Genomic DNA, 24,089 nt, shown 5'->3' on the forward strand with positions numbered 1-24,089 from the left:
AGAAAGGGAAGAAATGTCTGCGCGCAAGTGCATGTGTCCAAACTACTTCAATCAATAATCATTTCTCGCTGCAGGACTCACTGCGCCTGCCGAATGAATCACTGATTCAGTAATTAGGACGTTTGCTTCTCGCCCCCACCACCCACCCAAACTCCTGTCTGCACACCAAGATAATGCGAGCATAGTATGAAGGAGGAGGAGTGGAAACAAATAAATATTTGACAAGAAAAAGGGGTGATTACCTATTCCATTAGCAGGGCAAAGCCAAACACATTGTCAGAAACTGAATTCTTTTCAAATCAGATGTTGTTTACAATTTATCACTAATAAAAGGTGGGAGAAACAAAAGAAAAACAAGGAAGCTCAGTTCTCATTTTGCGATATTTCCCTACAGGCGGCTAAGAGGCTGCGGCGTTGTGGCGGCTGTATGCAATAATGCTTTTTGTTTTTCTTTATTTTCCTCCTTTATTGGATTAGATTGGCAAACATCTAAACCTAAATTATCCATGACCACAGAATGACATGGTCAGCAGGAAGGGAAACGGCAAGACAGAGGAAGGAAAGAAGGATGAAGAAGTCAAGCAGCAGAGATAAAGAAAAGATGTCGAATCGAATTTACAATTTTTGAGACTAATAGTAATATTGAGTTTGAGATATGAAGAAATTCATTTAAAACATAATCTGATAATATTATGCAGGCTGATAACACACAGTCACAGAACAAAAATCTTTGGCAGGATTTGCACTCATGCATGATATTTTAAAATGTGTGAATAAATTAGTATTGAAAATGACAGTAATGGAGCTTCCTGGTGGTTTGGGGATTTAAGATGCTGACCATGCATTCAAAATGTCCTCCAGTTTGAGCCCTTCAAGGGACATATGTCACAAGTCATCACCCCACCTCTCTCTCCCTTCATTTTCTGTCAACTGTCACTATCTAATATGTAGACAATTCCCCCGAAAAAAACACAACAGTAACAGAAAATAGCACAGAGAAATCTGAACAAATAAACCTCACTGGAAACTAGTGACAATAGATAAAAACACAAACAACAACATTAAAAAAACGGTGGTCAAATGTAGATAAAGATGCATTTGTTTGCTCCAGTTTCTTTCTGTTTATCTACCAACATTAACACAAACACGATATTTCTTTGTTAATCCAATTGGGGCCGATATTATCAACAAAAACCACTCTATAAGTCAGGCTCTGGTGATTAGGCTTTAAAGGACATGGCCGGATATGTCGCTGTCAATAAATCTCCAAAAAGAACAAAACCAACAATAAATTAATTCTAATTATTGATATTATCTGTGCGTTAAAGCCTGAAATATCTCATTCCTCTGTGACGTAGAGCTTCACTGTTGTCCAGAAACATGTATTCATTACAATGAACATGGGCACTGTGGTTTATTTTGAGTCAATCTCACCAACACTGTTATGGTGCTTTAAATAAAATGATATGGTAGGGAAGCTGGAAAGAACTGAGACAGACAAAATGAAGAAATAATAGACAAACAAACTTGTACCTTCTGGTTCTCTGCGATCTCCTTCTGGATGTTGGAGTTGACCACTGTTTTTGTGATGGATCTGTGAGGGGAACGAGGGCAGACGTAACTGTAAAACTGCAGACTAGTCAATATCTAGTGTAAACTTACTTACTGTAGCTACTTTTGGTGTGTGTGTGTGTGTGTGTGTGTGTGTGTGTGTTCTATACCTGGCTTTGGTGGGAAAGTTCTGACTGAGGTCTTTCATAACGTTGAGGGCATCAACCGCAGGAGCAGCAAGGATGCGAGCAGCTGTCTGGAAACTTAGATCTATAAAAGAGGAGGTGGGCGGGTAGGTAGGCAAAAAAAAAAAAAAAAGGGAAAGAAATGATGAACAAAAGAACAGGAAACACAAGAGGGAACAGAGAAAGAAAACACAAAAAGAGAAAGTTTTTAACCAAATAAAAACTACAAAAAGTATGAAACATTGTCACAATGTGTGCTGTGAAAAAAACTCAACAAGAATGACAGCTTTAACGGTGCAACTTCCTGGAATAGAAAGTCAAGTGTTACTTCATTGATGATGATCATGTTTAGGATATCAACTTCCTCTGGCTGAGAGGGGATGAAAAGAGACATAACTCTCTCATATCTGTGTGCAAAGTATACAGCTAGCAGCCTGCTAACTTAGCTTAGTAAGAACTAGTGCAGCACATATCCCCCATAAAATTGCAAGTTATTGTTTTAACACTTAAAGGACCAGTGTGTAGGATTTATTGGCCTAGTAAGAACATTGTCATTTGATCTGTTGCTATATTTTTTTAAAATGTGAGCTTTAACAGTGCTGGTAGGTGGTGTTACCTCTGGACAGAGCCAGGCTAGCTGTTGGCAGTCTTTGTGCTTAGCTAACTGAGCCAGCTGCTGGCTGTAGCTTCATATTTATTGCATGGAAATGAGACAGTGGTATCAATCTTCATTTCTAACTCTCAACAAGAAAGCAGGAAAGCATATTTCCCAAAATGTCAAAACTTTCCTTCAAGATAATTAACGTATTAATTAGCAAATAATTTCTTGTCATGCTGCTTGTTTTGAGGCATTAATTAGAACTAAATACGCGTTAAACACTACCTCAGCTTCTACTATGCATTGTCAACACACAGGAAGAGGAAAAATAAGCACATATAAGCATGTATGTATAGATAAGACATTTGTAGAAATAATGCAAGGGCATCTAAAGCTTTAGCATGCAAGGAGGAGAAGAGTGTTAGTGAGGATTATTTCAGTGCAGTGAGCATCTCTGTAATGGTGTTGTAGCCTGTGTGATTATTAGCCCCTGGAGGTCTCCCCCTCTTTGTAAACAGGCTGAGCTAATGAGCCCCACTGGGGTAGAAGATAAAGACAGACGCCCACATGTCAGTCTGACTGTCGAGCTCAAGCGACGCTCACATTCCCTCGCATCCCCTCGCATCCTTTATTTACTACAATCAAAGTGGGCTCACACTAGCATCCTGACCATACCTAATGATGGAAATAACACTCTTTACTGCTAGTGATTAAAAAAAAAACACACACATAAATCAGGAAGAGCAACAAAGAGTAGGAGGACAAAATCCACGAGCACATATAATTACGTCTGTGAAAGAGTGTTCAAGTTCGTAATTCAATACATGATGTAATCCTAATCAATAGGGCTTTTATGTGGTAGCAGACAATGTTCTCATATCTTCTCAATGTTGTTATGACTCAAATGTATCAAGAGAGTACTGATCGACCAAAGTCATTGATTACAGAAGTAGACAGATACATTTTCAGCTGCAAGTTTGATTCACTGGTGGAATGATCTCACTGCTTAAGCAATAAAAAACAATAGTAATTCCTGTTTATTTATTTATGATCCTTGCATTCCTCAAATAAATCAGATGAATGGAACAATGGAAACAGCAGTAAGTTCCCAATAGGGATGAAAATTGTGTCGTTGACATTAGTTAACTTTCAATGCTTTCCTATGTATCGAGTGTGTTGCAAATGTTTATGATAAAAGGGAAATCAGTAAAGACTTGCAGTGCAGTTTTTGTGCAGCCCAAGTTGCATTTAAATCAGAGGGAATTTAAAATTAGTCTTCACAACTCCATCAATAAGATCACATTTTTGCTCTTTTTAGTTTAGTTAATAACTCTTTTTACAGTTTCCCCCCTTTTACTTTAAACAGCTTTAAAAGGGATGTATCATGCACATTCCCAGGACTATATTTATATTCTGGGGCTCTGCTGGTATAAATTTGCAGCTACAGCTAAAATAAGTCCTTGTAGTAGGATTTCATTTATTTTCCTTGTTCTTTACTCAAAATAAAAACTTCTCAAATATATCTGTACATGTTCAAGCCTGAATCTAATCCGAATTATTCGAATGGAGAACAGCATGTGGGCGTCTGTCTTTATCTTACAGAACAGACAGCTGCTTGTGAGCATGTGCGAACAATCTGACGTCATCACGAGGAGGAAGTAGAGTAAGTTGAAGCCTGGACTTTCGACTTTCAGGGAGCATTTTTATATACTTAAATAACTTTGTTTATACGGCTTCGCAGACAAGAAATAAAGCATAAACATACATATAGACATAAAACGTAATCAAAACAGGATTGAAAAGAAAACTTCAACTTCAAAATAACAGTCTACTTTAGTTTTAAGCCAAGATCGAGGAGTAACCAGCAAATCCTGATTGGAGGACCTTAGAGGACCTTCTTAAATGTTTGACCACATTTTTATAAACTTGTAGGTTCAGATTGGCCACTTTTGGTCACGGAACAATTCATTACACTTTGATGGGGACCAAAATCTGGGAACTCTGCCATTAGACTATTATCATTTGTCATCTGTACGAAACTAATGGATGCTGAGCTCCGACTGAATCCTGAAGGTATATTTACAGGATCATAAAATTGATTCCCTCAATATTTAAGTGGCAGAAATAATGCCTGCAGTTGCTATCTGGAAGCTGAGGAAGTGTTTAGCTTTGGTGCACAGTCAGAGTGCCTCATGGTTTATTTTTGTTAGCTCTGTTAGTATTACATGTGTTTCACTCTGCTGTCAGCAGACTGTTAAGTACAATAATTTATAAGTGATGTAGCCAACAGGCAGAAACACATACTATCAACAAATCCATTCACGCTACAGTAGGAAGCAGAAAGTGAAAAGAATATTTGCTCACTGCTGAAAGAGGAGGATATGATTTGGGAGAAAACCCACCTTGCATTTGCCAGACTTTAAGGGGTGCCATTTCATTGGTGCTTTCTACTAAATGCTTCCTCAACTCTTTTAACTGCTCTTTCAGCTCTGGGTAAACGCTCCTGGAGAGAGAAAGACAGACAAAACAAAGAGTAAGTGCATCTGCTAAATGCCTAAATTGCTAAATTCAGAAAAAGATTCACAGATTAATTTATTGTCAGGTTAGTTTATCAGACAGTTATGGCCGATGCTTTGAGGCAGGAAACCGCAGAGGGAAAAAAAATGCTTGGCCAGTGTGAGCGTGGTGCAGTTCCTGGAGGTAATCCAAGCTCTGAATTTTTATCATGGGCTGACACAGACTCACTCACTTCAGTTTGCCAAAAAGGAATCCCTGGACCTCGTCCACTGGATCATTCTCTCCGATCATTGTAGCGTTCACCTCCGCCCCTGAAACCACAATCAATTAACTCATTATGCACATCAGGACTCCTGTGGGATTACACCGCGTGTGTATCGACAGTGTGTATTCCTGTGTGTGCACCTTGGACTTGTGTGTCGTCCTTTGCTTTGTATTCCTGGCTTTTGATGGCCAGCTCCACTCCGTACCCAGATAGATGGACTTTCTTTCCACCTGGATTCTGGAGGGAAAGAGGCGGCAAATAAAAAAAATATGAGAGGCAGAACTTAGTGGTCCCTATCACGAGTGTGTCAGATCCCTTGATGAGTCTTGACATGCCACTTGATGATGTCTTCAGCGAGGGCCTAAATGCATTCGAAAAGGAACTGGCAGTAGTAGTTAAGATAATCATTTCCTTGCTGCCGCACTGATTGCAAATGTAACAATCTTTCCAATCCATACACAACTAAGTGCACTGAAAAAATATTGCCCAAGTGGCTTCTGTCTTCATTTTCATCTCTGCTGTAAAAATACAACAACTCTCGCAACATAAAAAAAAAAAAGATAAACAAATTCTCGCTCACTTTTTTTTTTTTTTTGGACAGCTTTCAAGTACAGACAACCAGCTGTTGCTTGCAAAGTGCGGGAGACATTAACTGTCCTCTGATTGGCCTCTGAGCTTTGAAGTAAAAAAAGATATTACAACCTCTCCAGTGTGCAGGACTTCTTGCCTAACAAGACAGATGGTGAGAATAATTTAGCATAATTACAGGGAAAACTTATCAGCTATATTTGCATGTGAGGGAAGAAGCAATTCGACTTCAACTTGACATGTTATATTGGAGGAGCACTTTTCATCCTAGGTGTAAATGAGAAACTCAATTAAACTTCAGTGTTATTTATTTTATTTTTTTTAATTTAAGGATAAGTTAAAACCCAAGTGCTTTTATATCATCACCACACCTCATATTCACTAACAGGTACATACAGTATATTCACACATAGGGGCTGAGAATGTCTACTTAAATAAATATTGATTAACAGACTTACTGCAGTTGTGAAGGGAGAGGACAGTTTGGCTTTTTAAAGAAACTTTGGGATTTCACCCGGCAATGCTCTACCTACAAGGATAAATGGTAAACGGACTGCATATATTCATATTTAGCGCCTTTCTAGTCTTATCACTCAAAGCTCTTTTCAATACATGCCAACATTCACCCATTCATACACACATTCATACACTGATGGCAGAGGCTGGTATGAATAGCCCATTTTGTATCTACTATTTAATTAAACTGTTCAGGTGACTCATTCTCTACTCTGAACTGTGTATTCTTTATTGATACATTCAGTTGATATTTTTCTTGGAAATGTGAGAAAGACCTACAGCCAGGTAATGACGGAGCACGTAAGTCGCCAGGCCTTCATTGACTTTGGTTAATATGACTTGGTGAAGCTTTTGGAAGTCTGGTTTTCCTAACTCTCCGTACAGAATGACAACAGGAGCGTCTGGATTTGATCCTGGGTATTTGTGATCGCCTTTGAACAGGTACGGCTTCTGCCTGAAAGAGAGACGAGTCAATCGTGAGGACCGGTCCTTATTCTAATTAGTCTAATGATTCATTTTGCCATAGTGTCTCACTTGTTCCTCTCTTTAGTTACCTTTGTGGTGCCGTTTTCAGCAGTGCTGCAAAACTTTCTGTATCACATGTTTTCTCTCCATGGACGCTAAAAAATGCTGAGCAGCCAGAGGGAGGAGGCTCATTGGACGCAATCTAAAAACATGAAGAACAGCAGGATCGTTATGCAAACATGAAAACACATTCACAGGAATATTAGCCACCTTTACCCACATACACACCCACACAGACTCATGTCATCTCTCTGGTACCTGTTGGAAGGAGTATACTGTTGCAGAGTAGGCTCTCAGGGAGAGGGCGAACTTCAGCATGTTCACCTGGACGGAGCTGAGCAAGGCATCGGCTCTCTTCACAATCAGTTCATAGTAGGCCTGATCTGTGTCTGTATAAGTCAAAAGGCAATGTAGTAGAAATGTTCTTTACTATGTTTTTCTCTCTATTCAGCTGTCATAAAACTGCTTCTTTAACTCTGTCATAGGGTTGACTGTTTTAACACAGGCACATAAACAGAACAAAAAAATATATAACATGCAGCTCTGTTCCATGTTACTGCTTGCATAAGTATTTGGACAAAACACTGACACTGCAAATGCTGCCAAGACGCTTGCACACACATCATAAATTTGGCTGCTCACAGCACAGAGACTAAAAGTAAAATCTACTCTAGCGTTGGCTGCAGCCGCTTTAACCTACCGTCGTGCTCTCCTTCTATGTTCTGATTGGCCTCCACAAAGTCCCAGAACTTCTCCTGGCTCTCCTCTGCCAGGAACTCACTGAGAAAGAAGATGACGAAGGTGGCAATGGTAGAGAAGCAGAGAACAGAAAGAATATGTCGAGCTCAAAGTGTAAAATGCTTAAATCCTTTTTATGTAACACTAAAATCAGTGCATCCAAACAGGCTGTTGAATAATTAATAAGTTTGAAAGAAAGATTTTCTGTAGGAAAGTCAGAGCTCAGGGTCAACAGTACAGCATCTGAAGCCTTTATGTATTCAGCGTCTTGCTCAAGGACATGTCAATGAGACAGTTTAAACTCATTTAGAGGACCGTCTCAGTAATGACCCGACCAGCCCTAAGGATGCTGATTTATCTGCTATCTGCTACTGAAATGTAATGTCTTATGTAAGTTGTGTTGTACCTGGCCTCGAGCAGCAGAGGAGTGTCAGTCCATTTTGTTGTGAGCGTGGTGGTGACAGCCTTGGAGTCTGTACCTACAGCTACTGCAGAGAGCGACGACAGCAGCAGGACGCACAGAAGCCACATCCTCAAACCTACACCTGATAGAAGGATCAAAGGGGACATTAGGTGGGATGGAGCAGCAAATGAGATGAAGAATCATTGTAGGTATGACCAAAAAATAAATCAAAGAAAGAATGTGTGTTATAGAGACAGAAAGGAGTGCGAAAACTCAGTTCACATCATGGGTGACACATCTTAAAATAAAGGTGTGAAAACATCCAAAGCATGCTGAGGGAACACAGGGATCAAATAAGCTAAACAACAGTAAGTGTGAACCCCGCTGATCATTATTCACATTTTTCTGCGTACTGAATGTTATCATTTAACACATTGCTGTTGTCGTAGTTAACAATTCTTGGCAGGTCGTAGGTAAAAATATATTGAAGTTTGGGATATATTTCATTGTTTCAAACATGACTGCTTTACGTGTCATTATGCATACATTTGTTGTATTGTGAAATGTATTGATATCAGACATTTCATGTATCAAAATCATATAGCAACTTCTCAAATGTGAAGATTTGAAACTTTTCTGTGTCATATGCGAGACGATGACATCAACATGAGCTCAGACATTTTTCACTATTTTCTAACATTTTACAGACAAAATGATTAATCGAGAAAATAATCATGAGATTAACTGATAATGAATTGCAGTCCTAGAAAGTAGCAACTTGAACACAGTTTTGAAGTTTTGAGATGTACTCAAAGCAAAGTACTACATCTTCTCTTGCATGTCTAGCAGCTGTGGTCAATGTTTCAACAGATAAAACAAACGCGAGAAGGAGAGCAACCTCTAATATTAGCCACATAGGTAGTCACCTAGGACGCCAAATACGGTGGGGGGCGACAAATGAAAGTGACGTGATATTTTTTATTTTTGTTTATTTTTTCTTACTGACAGGTGTACTGGTATATAGCTTTTGGAAAAACACACTTATTCACCGTTTAATATCTTCCTTCTCTTTTTTCCCTTTGACTAGATTTTCAAAGACCTACCCGTCGGTCAGTTTTTGCCACCAAACTTCATGTGCCACCTTCTGCAATGTCACCAAACACTCGCTGAATGGAGCGAGTGCTGTCATTTTTTCTCTCTTTTCTTTCCCATCCAATCTATCATCTTAACACCAGTGGCAGATTTAGGAGTTGACTGAGCTGGCTAAGCCCAGAGCAACCAGAGCTAGGGGCAATTCTTAACATGCAGAATTTAATTTTACTGAATTGTATGACTAATGCAAAAATTAGTAGTAGTAGTAGTAATAGTAGAAGTAGTGATTTATTTTGATCTTTAACAACAATTTTCCAAAAAAAAAAAAAAATGCACATAGAAATAAATAAATAACCATAATGAATTAGATTGGGGCTTTTGACAAAACATTCAGGGCTGCAGCCCCAAAAGCTACCCCCTTAGCTCTGCCACTGCTCAACACCCCTCAGATTTATTTCATGACCCTGAATATTCATATTAGCTCTAGATTAAACTTTTACATACATTATTGCACAGAGGAAGTGGATTTTGGTTCCCATCACTTACACTGCAAGTGCATTATGAAGGTGATCTGCTAATGGCCACTAAGTTGGCTTCAGTTGGGCAACTGACTGTTTGTTTTAGACAGACTTTAAAAACAGTGATCCCATCCTTTATCACTATATCATAGATAGTTACAGGAAATCACTAGTAAACAAAAAGCTCCTCCATTTCTGTCCAATAGGAAAGTTCAGCGTGGCTCCTCCAGCCAATCAGCGCTCAGTTTGTACATCCGGATTGTATTAATGACAATTATTATTATAATCTAACTTCTATCTGTAAAATCCGTGTGATATGTCACATTACTAGAGGTGTAAACTGCTGTAATATATATTAAAGTCATACATAGAGCTCTTCATCAGTCTGTTTAATGAAGGCGAGTTGAAGCTACAGGAGCTAGCTCAGTGAATTAGCATTAAAAACGACCTAATTTTATATGTTTCAGTTTGCTCACAGTCTGCTAATGATGCAGCCTCTAAAGTAATATTAATAATTATCAGTGAATACAGTCGACTATGGTTTAAACACTTAAATAAATGAATGATATCGCCTCACCGGAGCCGGCTCCGGAGCTTCCTGCATCCATGATCCGCTGGGAGTGGGTGGGTCCTGTCAGTCAAATGAGGTCACCGCAAACGTTGCCTGTTCAAAAATGACTCAAAATCATTATCATTATGTTATAATCATAATAATAATAAAAAATAAACGTAACGTGAACACAAAATATCCAATTTCTCTTCAAGATAATTACAAACTAAAGTGTGTGGGAAAACTGAACCCCATATAGCAATTGACTTTGCTGCCTAACCCTTACTTTCCAAATTAAAAAATTAAAAAATACTAAATTAAACTATATACATGTATTGTGTGTTTATATTTTTATTTTATTAAATTTATTTTGATGTTTTACAATTTTGTTCTACTTCATTTTATGTTACTTTATCACTATCATTCTATACATTGTATCTTCTTATCGATCTTATTCATGTTTCTTTTGTCTTAGTCCAGCTTTTATTAAACTTTATCTCTTATATTTCATTTTACTTTTATTTTGTCTTTTTAATCTATTTTAACCTAGTTTTTACTCTAACTTTAAATAAGCCTTTTTCTCTTACTCTCAGATTTTTTATTAATTTAATTTAATTTGTATTTTTCTATTTACATTTTCTAAATATTTTATCTTTTTTATTGATTGCTTGATGTATCTAAACTGAAACTTCAACTATATTGTATTGTATATATTGTACATATACGCAGGTTAATTTTTCTTCATCATAAACATTTCCTTACTTAAAATTGTATTATAATGTTCTGGTTGGGCTCATCATAAAAACAATCAGTTAATCAACTAACATCTAGAGTTGCAGCTCTGATAATATAATTTTTGGTTTATCATAAAGTATAATTATACTATACTGGCACACTATACTCAACAGTGTCCAGCTATTAATTTGAGAAAACGTTACTTTATGGAATTGGTCCATGAAAATGTAATTAGTTTCTGGCTCCATGGGTTCACAGACTAAAAAAAAAAAAAAACACTGAAGTGAGTTTTATCTGAGAGCAGGTCTCTCCCTATGTAAATGTATCCTTGTAAAAATTACTGTGGATGCGGCTATAGAGCTCTAATGTTGTTCTATCATTCACTGTCTACAGTGTGGGATTATATTAAAAGTTGATTTATCATTAATCTAAACAAAAGATCTGTAAAAACTCACATACATTATTATTATAATATATGGAACCTAGGGTGTGGAAAGCAGGGCAGTAAATATGAGTGGTATGACTGTGCATGTTTGCATTCTCATGTACAGTACTGTGCAAAACTTTTAGGCACTTTAGATGTTTAGATTCTTATCCATAATGAAATACCATCAAAAAGGCACCTGGTCAGTCCCAAATTTATTCTGCAGCATGACAACAACCTCAAACATACAGCCAGAATTATAAAGAACCATCTTCATCGACAAGAAGAACAAGGAGTCGTGCAACAGATGGTACAGCCCCCACAGAGCCCTGATCTCAACATCATGGAGTCAGTGTGGGATTACATGAAGAGACAGAAGCGGCTGAGACGCTTAAATTCACAGAAGAACTGTGGGAACTTCTCCAAGATGCTTGAACCGACCGAGTACCTTGAAGAATTGCGTACAGGTGCCCTGAGAAGAACTGAAGCTGTTTGAAAGACAATACTGATTTAATTGAGGTTTCTTTTGTTTACTGCACTTTGTATGAAGCTGTATGATTTCAAAAAAATCCATTTATGGCATTATTTTTTGATCGCACAATCTGTCAAATATGAATAGTTTTAAAAAACACATTTAAACTGCGCTATAACTATGAATAATTATATGAATACAATTTAAGGGGAGATTTGCACTTTAAAAGGAGGATGTAGAAGAATAATTGAGAATGTACATGAGTGTAGAGGTACCTCACTAATTTTAAACCAGGCACTGGTAAGGTGATCCGTATATACAGTATCTGGGATTTGATTTGAGAAAACTGCACTCATTAATTTGAAAAGCAGCTCATGGAAATGAGGTTTATGTTATGCATGGTGTGATAGCCATGGGAAATAAATCCTGTATTTGGAATAAGCCAAAGCTGTCCCTTTGGTTAGCAGTATTTGTTATTCAGTAATGAAAAATCAGAGCAACTGAAATCCCTCTCATTTTACAAAAGGCACCTGGGATTCCTGGGGTCCATTTTGGTAAAACTTTAGCTTGAGTTTCTTTGAAAGGCTGTATCTTTTGAATAGACCGTCCCTTTGGGCCAGATTGGTGAAACGTCCCAGGCCCCTGTCTACCTGTTGTGTGGTCTTGATAAAAAGAAGATGAAAGGTACAGAGACACTGTCCCAGGGTGCAGGGACATGGGGCTTGCTTTTTCATTTTCTCGCTCTGCAGCCTAAATTAAATTGGACAGCTGATCCTCCAGAGGGAGCAGTTCCAGGGATTGATTTAACATTATATAAAAAGCAGTGACATTAATTATCCTGTTGGATTTGACCTTCACTTTGAAGTGCACGAGCAGACACCTCACACATGTAGATGCATGTGCACGCACACACACACACACACACACACACACACAGACAGTCACAACACACACACACACACACACACACACACACACACACACACACACACACACACACACACACACACACACACACACACACACAGACACACACATTGCAGCACAAAAATAATCTGTAGGCTATCCCTCTGAGGACTGGTCAAAGTGTCCGCACAAGTATAACTAAAAATGACTTTACACACACACACACACACACACACACACACACACACACACACACACACACACACACACACACACACACACACACACACACACACACACACACACACACACACTGTCCACAGGGCCTTTTATCTGTCAAGAAGGTGACATCCTCAGATGAATTATGGGAGATGGCTGTCATCCTCTCCGGGGTCACATACGAAATGGACGAACCCTGGGTGTGGGCTCCCTCTCCTCACACTATCACACGTCAGCCATTTTAGAGGTTGAAAGCCTCGACGGGGGACCAAAACGACCTCAATTAAACCTCCATTAATATTAATACATTTTGTCGTTTCACGTGAGTTGCCGCTAATTAAATGTGTCCCTGACTGTATAATGGGGGTCAGCCGGGGTCTCCTACATGAAGCTAATTCACCACATTACAGCCAACAAACACGGGGCTCATATGTTAAATACAGATAGAGAAATGGGCAGTCTTGGTTACCTTGACAACACTATTTATTCAGCAAAAGGAGAACTTTTAAAATTAAGATCAAGCACCTTTTTTGTGCCAGCAACATTTACGATTTTCATTTTTTACGGCCTCTCGTGTGAACATGTGCCACTTCATGTGTATAAAGTGAATATATTACCTCTATAACAGCCTTCTAGTTCATGTTTGGCCCTGACCCAGGGTTGTATCCCGCTACATTTCTCCAACATCAACATTTATGTAGAGGTTAATAAGTTTGCAGCGGATCAGCTCTTTATGAGCTCCTGGGCCACAGGCTTGCAAAGCTCCACCCGCACACACGCAAACATAATAAAACACACTTTTCCTTAGACCATAATGGGATTGTGGGATTCCTCTGATTGGACTCCCACTGGTGTCAGGCGGTAAGAGCCTCGGAGCAGCGTGCTGCATGGGAGGTTTTGCTGGTCAATCCTTTTAATATCATGAGGGATGATTTGGTGTTGACCTGGGAGATTAGCCAGACCCGGACTGGAAGGTCAGATAACGGCCCCAGATGTCCAATGTAATCATATTTATTTTATTGCTGGAGTTTAAAAAAAAAAGTGCACTAGCTCCACACTGGATTGCATTTTCTCATTGCCCCCGTGCATTCACCTTTTTTGTTTGTTGACAAAACAGGGTATTGAAACTCTGCAAATTGTTTGTGTACAGAGATTTATCCACATTGTATGTTTGACGATGAAGGTCTAAGCCATGCCATGGCTGGAAATGACTCAACCAGAGACAAAAAAGACCAACTCCATCGTGACTGCTGCCAGCGCCAATAGGGCACTCCTCCAAAACTACAATAGCCTGGCTATGATGCATGTAAGGGAGGCACTCAGTATGAACTTATCTGCAGAATTCCACGCTGAAAATAAGCGATAATAATGCCAGAGCTTCTTTGTTTGCATGAAAGAAGCATGGGACCAGCAATGAGGAGCTGCAGCCAGTTTGACCTCCTAATAATGGACTGCAGCCAGAGCCCATACAATCGCTCAGAGCCTGACTCCCACTGCAGGAGCGAGCAAGCACTTTCTCTCAAATACTCGCATGCACACATTCAGACAAACAAAAGCTGTCCATCCCTCTGCAGTATCTGAGCCATTATTGTTTGTTTAGTCCAGCTGCACTTGAAATGACAGTGACCCAGAGCTACGGGGAGGATTAAAGACCACGTTCAGTCCAATACACCATGTACCAGCTGCCAGAGAGGCTGCACAGTCTTCCCTTTCTCCCCTGCTGCCCCTCATTTCCCTCTCAGTCTCTGTTCATATGTCAGGCACAAAAACATCCTCTCTTTCCTCCTGTCTTACATAAAGGCCCTCTCTGATTCCCCAGCTCTCCCCGTCTCCCTTACACTCTCACTCTGGTTGGTGCTGTCTGCCCGCTCTGATCTCCCTCCAGCCAATTGCCTCTGCCCCTCGCTGTCCAGGCAAATAATTTTTCTGCCCTGCCGCAGGGGGGGTCAAAGTTAAGCTCACCGGGCCGTCGACGAGAAAGGGCGAAGGCTTGTGCTCAGCCAAGGACAGGGAATTATATTTATACCGGCCCTCAGTATCTGTCCCTGCCTTGCCAAATGCCTACCTGCCACAGCAGAGGAAGAAGCATATTTGTGTGCATATACGTGTGTTAGAATGTCTGTGGATTGAATTAGGTTGTAGATCACTGTTGACAGAGCTGAGGCTGTCATTAGGGTGGGGGCCAGGCTGCTTTATGGGGTCACGGTCCTATGGTTAGTGTAGGCGAATGGTGGAGATGTCCTCATGTTATAGATTGGTCTGAGGATGGAGGTGCACAAGCCTGGAGGGCAAAGCCCCCACATGTAAAGTTACTGAGTGTCTTACAGTAATATTGAAAGGTGGGGAAGAAGTAATCAGATCTTTTACTTAATTGATAAAATAGCAATACCAAAATGATCAACACACTAAATTACAACTAAAAGTCCTGCATTCAAAATCTTACTTTAGTAGAAGTAGGCTATGTTTTTTCCAGAAAAAATTTTAGTATCAAAACTAACAGTACTCATTATGAAATGTAGTGTTATATTTATCAAACATGTACTGTATATGTATTATTTTAATATAGTACTAATTCATTGATATATACATGTAAGCAACATTTTAATGTTGGCAAGGTAGAGCTCATTTTAACACGTTATACTGTTGTTAGTGTTATCTATATCAATGCATATATGACAGACTTGTTTTACATTTAAAATATGAATTTGAAAAGTGACTATAGCAGTGAAATGAAATGGAGTAAAACAAAAATACAATATTTCCCATTCAAATGTGGTGGAGTATTTTCTATAAACAAAGGTAAAAGTAGTGTTTTTTGGTGTGGGTGTGTGTGCATAAAAATAGAGCGACAGAGTGGGAAACTTCAAAAATGATATGCAGTGAAAACCAAAACACAGTCAGGTCTGTAAAAATGAAATATTTTAATTGGTGGCTTGATGATTCATTTTTGCAATCATAAGAAACAAACCCAGAATGATGCATACAGAAGGAGCCAGAGACAAACTGCACACCAACCCAAAAACAAAACAAAAACAAAAAAAAGTCTTTATCACACCCTCTTTAACAAATCATTTTTTTTTTTAAAGAAAAAAGGAGGATGATGCTAGCGACACCTGGGTTGCTTCATTGTCACAAAAGGAAAACGCTGTTAGGATATCATATAAACATGATGACATAAAATATTTGATTATAGCTTTATAGCATCAATTTCTGGAATCATTACTTCAGTGAAAAGGATTGAGTTTTCTTTCAGTTCAGGTACGGGGGTGGGCCGGGGGGATTATTAAGGACTGCTTCAAGTATGATGGTCACTTGAAGGTTCATCACAGAAAGTGGAAAGCTGAAAAGAAAACACTCTTAAAAGAAGAGAACACCGCTCTTCAGTTTTGTATTCGTTCCTTCACCAATAATGCAGAACCAGGTATTGGTTTGAAGCCCAAACATGGTGTAATATAAGTCTGACGGCAAAATGCCGGGAGCCGCTGTGTTTTCAAGTCTCCAGTTTCTGCCACGATAATACAATGAAAGCGAAGTTAATACGAAACAAAACCAAAAAAAAGAGAGCTCTCTTTCCTTATCCATTTTCCCTGTCCCTATTGCGTTACTTTGAGGGCTACACAAAAAGTAGCATATTGACTCTGGATGTGTCCCAATACCTGTCATCATCCCCCTTCTGTTCTTCTCTCTTTCCCCTCCATGAATCATCCCTGATTTGAAAGGAGCTGATCAAAAAATAGACACACTTGCGGATCCAGGGTGATTAGTTGAAATTTAACAATGGGGGGGTGGTGGACGGCTAAATTGTCGGTTTCCCCTCCCTTCTTACTTAAAAAATATCTATTGTTAAGAACAGGATGCAACACATTATTTATGTTAATACCAAGGAAGTGCCTGCTGCATGCATCCGCCGGTTGCCCTCCGGATGACACCGAACTTGGCCTACATTCAGTTTAATTAAATCGTGCTGTGTTACGTCTTTTCCCCTTCCCACTTTTACATTCTTTTCTCCACCCTCTCATTGGTTTTCCACTCTTATTGCTCTGACTCTTTGCTTCTAGTTAAGGTTGGGTTTTGGTAGCGTTTTTATCAAATCCACATCCAGTATTGAATCTAAATCCTTTTGATTCTCTTCAACGAATCTAACTCGAAGCTCTGCCATCGCCTTTTGTTAGCAGGGTTTTTAATGTTCACGTGAAGAGCATAACATGTGAAATGCTGATCAAATGTGTCTGACATACTGTGGTGTAGTCTGCAAACACAGAAGTATTAAGCTGATGATTTCACAATAATGCTATAAAAAGTTTAACTGAAGTTTAGGTTGTACAATTAGCTAAGACAGGTGTTTAGAAGAATTGCTGCTCTGTTGGTCAGTTGCACTACAAAAACACACAGTCCACTCAGTCGTAGAGCGGTGTTACAGAGTGATGCTTCTTCTCTCACACAGACAATCTTTGGCTAATGCCAAGTTAATGCCATGTCAGATGAATGGGTAGCATTGGGCAGATTCCCATGTTTAAGACTGGCAAGCGTTCACTTTATCTGACAATTCATGAAGTTTGTATGATAACAAAGTTAGTTATATGAGGGTTTAAAACACTGCGCATGAACAAAAATTACATTATATCCATTTAAAAGTTGAATTACACAGAGCGACAGACTTTGGCTGACGTGAGGCGTCCATGTTTGCTTGGTTTTCAGGCACTTCTGTATTATTAAGTAAGTTTTAAGTGCCTGTTGGATATATTGGAGCGTTTAGGAAAAAAGTCCTAGTTTCCCCCAACTGTAGTTACAACTTGGAGGATGACATGACCGCTTAAGCATAAGTACAGACAATAACCAGAAGTTAAGTTTTAGCTGTTACATAGTCAACATTAATTGGCTACAGATAATACAATTTCCCACAGTTGATGTTTGTCTATGCTGTTCTTTGCAATTAAAAAAAAGAGCAGACTAAAGATTTAATAATAGAGAGCTTTAGAGCAATAATAGAATTAGAGATGAACAAATCTGGGTATTTTGCCAACCAGAAACTGATGTTATGCCAAATTCTGTGACCTGATTAGGAATTTCAGCTATATAATCTCTGCAGACATTTTTACCCTACTTTATCACAGTCTTAGTATTTTGGTTCAGTCGCAAAATTTGTATTTGATAGCTGTGACTTAATTTTGGTGCAGTAACACCATGCAAAAAAGATGCTATCACAGCTATCCAAATTTATAACCCTAGCTGCATCTATAGGGGTCACTTGTTTTTCCTTCAAAAGTATAAACAATGTGACCCTATCTAAAAATTATGGAGGCAGCATTTTTGGTAATAGCTGCTACTGAAGTTAAGTATGTCGTATGTTGATGTTTGCAGTGGCAATGTAGCTGAAATTCTTAATAGGGTTCATTATCCGGCTATCAGAACCCAACCGTACTCAGAGATTTTACTGACAGAGTGAAGACGTGTAACACGGGCAGATTTTTACAAATACAAACTCAGAATTTTTAGACAACTAAAGCAACACAGTCCTCACACCTAACCATGTCATGGGGAGGAGACAAGAAAATGGGTAAAGAAAATATTAATGGTTAAGGAAAGGGCAGAGGAGATTATTGGCTTGCATCACTGCTGCTGTCACACTGCTGTGACATGCTGTTGGAGGGACTTTATGTCTTTTTTTTTTTTTTTGCCCTGCCCTCCACCACCATAAAAATGGCAAGTTATTATTGGTCATGGAACCAGTCATTCAAAAAAAAAAAACTCATCAGGCATCCTCTCACAGTCAGGCACACTATTTACAAAGGCATACACAAATGCCAATCAGAGGCATACTGTACATACTATTTACACACATACTGAAACACAGTCATACACACAGACACATGAGTAGTCAGAGAAATTACTGTAGTATAATGCAGACATATTATCTGGCAATAATAATGTTGACTATGATCCCAGTACATAGAGGCACTGCTACCTCGCCCCGTCCGTCCTTCAGGGTAAAACCAAGTGAAATACCGGTCACACTGACGAACTGCAGGTCACCAGCGCAGTGTGTGCCCTTTCAGCAAGTGGGACAGAGGCTTTTTTGAGACCGCTGCTTTTTACAACGCAGCTCCTGGTCAGAGTAAAAAAAACAAAAAATAAAACAAAACAAAAAAACACGAGAAAAAACGAGCAACTGAAAATGCCACCCACTACATTAAGGGCTCACATTGCCATGGTGACCGGTAGTTCCACAACTCCCATCTCGAGCATTTGTCTGAGTTAAGGCTTCCAAAGCGCTTGCCGCTCACACAGCACGGTTCTTGGCAACAACCTGCAGCACACTCACTCCTCTCCCTCCTCTCCCTGCCTTTGATTTCTTCACACGTACAGTATGTGAGATTCGGGCTCTGTAATTGGCTGTCATTCTCTGCAGGACTGAAACACACACACACACACACACACACACATACATACACGCACGCACACGCACAAAAAAAGGAGAGAAAAGGAGAAATAATGAACTCGTTAAGCGACAGGAGCTTTGGGAACCTTTAACAGAGAAACAGGCCACTTTTTCTTTCCAAGATGCAAGGCTTTAGTAATGGCTATGGTCCATAGTACGTCAATCCAATCCATTAGCTTTGACTTATAAAACAAACAAAAATAAAGAAATAAAGGAATCACTTTTCTTTAGGCAGCATAATTGGTCTCAGTGTTATTACAATTCTGCTTTTAAAAAAGCATAAACACAAAAAAGGAAAAATACAAATAAAATCATCCTAGAATGAGACTGTCTGTCACTATATCATGACCAAAGCATGTTCATGGGTGATTTTTTTTTTTTTTTTTTTTTTAAGCAGAAAGCTTTATTACAGAACTCAGTCCAACTTTTCTCCGCTTCTTTCGCTCTTCCTTTTAGGAACAGTCTTTCATGTACTCCCACCTTCTCCTTTGTTCAGCTTCAGCCATTAGCATACTTTCATAGCTTTTTCCAGTTCCTTTGAAATTGGAGCACTGCGTCCAGGAAGTAGACTGGTCCTTAGCGAGGATTAATGGGAATTCACAGACTTAATTTTATTTTCTCATGCTCCATATCAGGCCACAGAGAACGAGAGGAATACACGAGGAGGAGGAAGGTGTGGGAAAGGGAGGGGGGCAGGGGTGGATGAGATACTCAGTTGTCAGCAACTCTATCTCTCCTCAGCTCAGTCAATAATGATGATGGGAGAGATGGAGAAACTCAGAGGGGGGGGGAAAGGCCAAGCGGGTGCTAATAACAACTGGGCAAACCTCAATAACATGAGCTGATGCAATGGACCAAGCCCAGGTCTCCATAGCAACCACTTGGACCCTCATTCCAGCCCAACTCTGTGGTAATGTCTGTTTGTCAGTTATTGGGGTCTTTGATGCAGGCGCCACTTTCTGTGTAAATGTGTGTGTGTGTGTTTTTCACATTACATATGCATGTCTGTGCGTTTGTTCTCATTCTGCCGCTACCAGCGGTTGATGATCTGGTTCATGTAGTCCTCAGTGGGGAGCCTGCTGCCCGCCTCCTCCGTTCTGCCTCCCTCCTCACCCTCCTCCCTTTCTCCTTCTCCGTCCTCCAGTGTCATGACGGCGCTCTGCCTGCTGCGGGAGGGCCACAGGTTGACGCCAAGGCCCAGACCCTGGTGGTTTTGCTGCATGTGGTTCTTGATGCGCTGCTGCCGCCTTTCCTGTTGCCTGGTGAATTGGTAGCGCTGCTGGAACAGGTCCCTGGCGTAGTCGTACAGCTCCATGTCCAGCTCGTTCAGCTCCTCTATGCGCTGGACCTGAAGGGGAAAGAGGGAATGTGATGTGTTACCACTGAACAGTTGAATGAAATCACAGAAAGAAAAAAATACAAGTTACAGCAGTGGTAGATTTAAGACGACTCTGGTCTTTGAGAAGCAGTTTTCACACAAGAGGAAACAACATCACACAGTCATGTGTTTTTGGTTGTATTTCAGTGCAGCATGACTCTGATGTTTTAGTGGATGACTGAACTACAAGGACACAGCCAGGAAGGGAGAAATCTCCATAAAACTGGTTTCTTAACTAGTCAGTCTGGTTTTCTCTGCACTTATCAAGCATCTCATGGCAGGAAATCAACCCTGACGAACCAAATATTCTCAGAGTCCTCCATTTACGATCCTACTACTAAGACTAATGGCAAAAGCATGATCGACTTTCTTAACTTTTGAAATTACTCCTGTCTCTGCTGATATGTAGGAGAGCTCCACAGGTGTTGCCAGTTGCGACCACACATCATAGGAGGAGACATATTTATTGATGACAACGAGAGTATTAAATGTTTGATTTGGCAACTATGACTGACCTTTTGAGAGATGCTCTCGCCACAAAAACCGAGGTGCTCAAAACCTCAAAGTAACAGGGAAAATACGGCTTTGCACCAGTGAGGGTGTGGGATTAATTTTGTTGAAGGTTAACTTTTAGCACATTTCATTCCAGAGGGAGTCCGAGACGCTTGATAAATAACCGCCATGATGCTTGGTTTATGGGAATTTATTTCTGCTTTAGTACGTTACTGTGATTAAACTAATAAACTTTTAATTCTCGTGTTCACTCAATTTGTTCTCCCATCGTTGCTTCTTCTCTCTCTAAATCGCTCTACTGCCTATCCTGTGCTCTACTCCCTCATTAGCTTGTAATCTCAGCTCTATTCTCTCACAGTTTAATTGGAAAGCTGACAACATAACTTTGTTTTTAAATGAATAAACCTGTCCCGATAGTTCCTGGACCATTGGGATGTAACCACGGAGGAGGGACTTGTTTGGCACCTATCAAAGAGGAACTTGAAAGGCAGGTAAAGTTCCTTTGGTCAGAAGGCAGGTACAGTCTCTGAAAAGGTTCTTAGTCCTTTGGGAAAGCGCCTGCTGAGGAAAAGCCTTATTACATGACATTTGTACAAGAGCTTTATAAGGCCTGAGAGAGAGGGAGAGAGTGAGAGTGAGTGTGTGTGTGTGTGTGTGTGTGTGTGTGTGTGTGTGTGTTTGTGTTGGCAATATGTGGGGCAAGATGATGTTTGATGTTAACTTGTGCAATGCAGCTGGCTTTATTGGCATGCATCATCTGCTGTGTGCGAACACAACAAGGAGGGGGAAATGTGTTTAATTAAGAGAACCCCTTTGAAATCAGCGATCAAGCGCTGTGTATCATTTGTGAGCAACGCGTGCTACAATAGAGGGTGCGACGTGCTGCATCGCTGTAAGAAAATTAGAGATGTTTGATGGGCAGCGCAGGGGACACCGAAACAAAGCAATGAAGATGGCATTGAACTGAAAGTCAGCAACACAAAGACTTCATCTATCACACAAATAATCTAGAAACCAGTTCCAATCAAAAATGACTCACTGGGATATTGAAGCCACGAGGGCATAAGTGGGCTTTCAGCAGCTTTGCAGGGGCTTCTAAAGTAAATATTCTTTTCATCACCTGCTGATGTAATTATTTGACTTTTAAAAAAATAATTAATGTCAGGATATCACATGGTGCCTTTAGAAGTATTTAATTTGAAAGCTAATTTTAAAAACTCATTTCTACTCAATGCCACACACTGCCTCCCCCCACCTGTCAGACGCTACACACTGCAAACTTTCCCATGTAATATTTTCTCTTTTTTGTGATAATAACCATGGGCCCACCTTTCCACAGCCACCATGAGCAGGGCATATTTTATTTTCTATCCTCCCTACTGGTTTTGATGTATAAATCACCTCTCTGCTGTGTACCGGAGGATTTTTTTTCTTCTTTTTTGGCTGGGAATTGAGTCTAAGAACTTCCACATTGGACCAATCAAAGTGTGAAGAACATCTTTGAAGCTGCTGTTTTTTTTAACAGTGACAGTCATCCCAACTCATTTCACAGCTATATAAGACCACTGTGTTTACTCTCTGTGTCCCTCTTTTTCTAATTTTCTTTTCCCTCTACATCTTTTCTCAGATAATCTTTCACTTCTTTTGGAAATACTTGTTTTATTTCCTGGTCTGTTACTGAAATTTGCTACCACTGCCATATCTGTATTTAAGGGAGAAAATAAGACCTTTTTCCTTGAACCATTTTTAAAGAAACATATTAAAATTAAAGCCGCAAGCGGTGATGGCGGGCCCTCGCTCACCCATGCCACCGCGGGGCCTGAGGCATGGCGGGGCTGTGGCGTGAAGCAGAAAGTGAGAAAAAACCTGGAAGGAGGCCAAAAATGCAATGTTTCGTTCATCCAGTAGGGGGCAGTCACAGGTAGTTACACATATGGTCTGGTGTGGTCTGGTGTGTTCAGGGCGGCCACTCATCAGTCATGTGAAGTTTGGAGTGAATTGGACAAAGCATGAAGGAGTTATGAGAGGTTGATGGTTCATCCACCAGGGGGCAGTAGAGTGTAACAAAACACAAGCGGTTGGGTGGGACAGTGATTACACATGTGAAGTTTTGTGGAAATCGCACAATGATGATGTAAAATATGGCACTTCCTGTTTCCACTAGGGGGCGACACGAGTGAGATCGCCTATGAGCGAATGGAGACGTTGAGGTCGGCACCCTGGACCTGTGTACCAATTTTCATGATGATACGAGTTCAATAAAACCATCAAAAAGCTAAACGTATTTTCATGGCGAGGAATTGATGGTCGCCGCGTCGCCACACGGACGCCATTACTCGTAGCTTCACAGTCTTCATAATGTAGCTTCACCAACTGGTTCTGAATGAAGTTGATGGGGCAAAGTATGTAATTTTAATGAATCTTAGTTAACTTCCTGTTACCACCGGGGGGCGCTATGAGTTACGTGGGAAGTTAATATATCGGGACGTTCAGGGCGGAGCCATCATCATGTCCAGCAAGTTTGAAGCTGATTGGATGAAGTATGTGGGCGTGAGAGCCACTCGTATGTACATGGCGAGCACGCCAAAGTTAGTTGAGCCCTGGCAGACACGCCCCTTGACCTATGGATGCGCAGAGCACAACTTAAGCTCAGCTAGGTCTGGAGATGTTGCGTACCTAATTTGAACTTGATCGGGCGAACGATGTGGGAGGAGTTAATTTTAGGCGGGAAAAATCAAAACCAAAATGGCCGACTTCCTGTTGGGTTGAGGTCATGAGGTCAAGAGGCTTTTTTGCATATGTGGGTATAATACATATGTGTACCGAATTTTGTGAGCATAGGACAAAGTTAGCAAAATTCCCTATGGGCATTTTTGGACTTTGTAGGGGGCGCTATTCCGCCATTCTGCGTCGACCATGTGCGACCACCCAAAAATATCGAATTTCGGATGAGGCCG

The 24,089-nt window shown here is 40.2% G+C and overlaps 2 protein-coding genes across 2 annotated transcripts in view; both read right to left on the minus strand.

Moving 5' to 3' along the window:
• The window catches only part of uggt1 (UDP-glucose glycoprotein glucosyltransferase 1), a 30,414-nt gene extending 20,296 nt beyond the window's left edge, over positions 1 to 10,118 (minus strand). Inside the window, exons 1-11 of the mRNA XM_062439972.1 lie at positions 10,074 to 10,118; positions 7,890 to 8,028; positions 7,446 to 7,525; positions 7,004 to 7,134; positions 6,775 to 6,887; positions 6,500 to 6,674; positions 5,257 to 5,353; positions 5,084 to 5,162; positions 4,737 to 4,837; positions 1,722 to 1,821; positions 1,534 to 1,594 (exon numbers count right to left, since the gene is read on the minus strand). Coding sequence (XP_062295956.1) covers positions 1,534 to 1,594; positions 1,722 to 1,821; positions 4,737 to 4,837; positions 5,084 to 5,162; positions 5,257 to 5,353; positions 6,500 to 6,674; positions 6,775 to 6,887; positions 7,004 to 7,134; positions 7,446 to 7,525; positions 7,890 to 8,028; positions 10,074 to 10,104 — 1,107 coding nt within the window. The 5' untranslated portion in view covers positions 10,105 to 10,118. The remainder of the gene's footprint in view (positions 1 to 1,533; positions 1,595 to 1,721; positions 1,822 to 4,736; positions 4,838 to 5,083; positions 5,163 to 5,256; positions 5,354 to 6,499; positions 6,675 to 6,774; positions 6,888 to 7,003; positions 7,135 to 7,445; positions 7,526 to 7,889; positions 8,029 to 10,073) is intronic.
• Positions 10,119 to 18,455: 8,337 nt separating this feature from the next.
• Positions 18,456 to 24,089, minus strand: part of hs6st1a (heparan sulfate 6-O-sulfotransferase 1a) — a 60,825-nt gene continuing 55,191 nt past the window's right edge. The window contains exon 4 of the mRNA XM_062440896.1: positions 18,456 to 20,589. Coding sequence (XP_062296880.1) covers positions 20,272 to 20,589 — 318 coding nt within the window. The 3' untranslated portion in view covers positions 18,456 to 20,271. The remainder of the gene's footprint in view (positions 20,590 to 24,089) is intronic.

The sequence above is a fragment of the Scomber scombrus genome, chromosome 19 (assembly GCF_963691925.1).
Source record: "Scomber scombrus chromosome 19, fScoSco1.1, whole genome shotgun sequence".
Taxonomy (NCBI): Eukaryota; Metazoa; Chordata; class Actinopteri; order Scombriformes; family Scombridae; genus Scomber; species Scomber scombrus.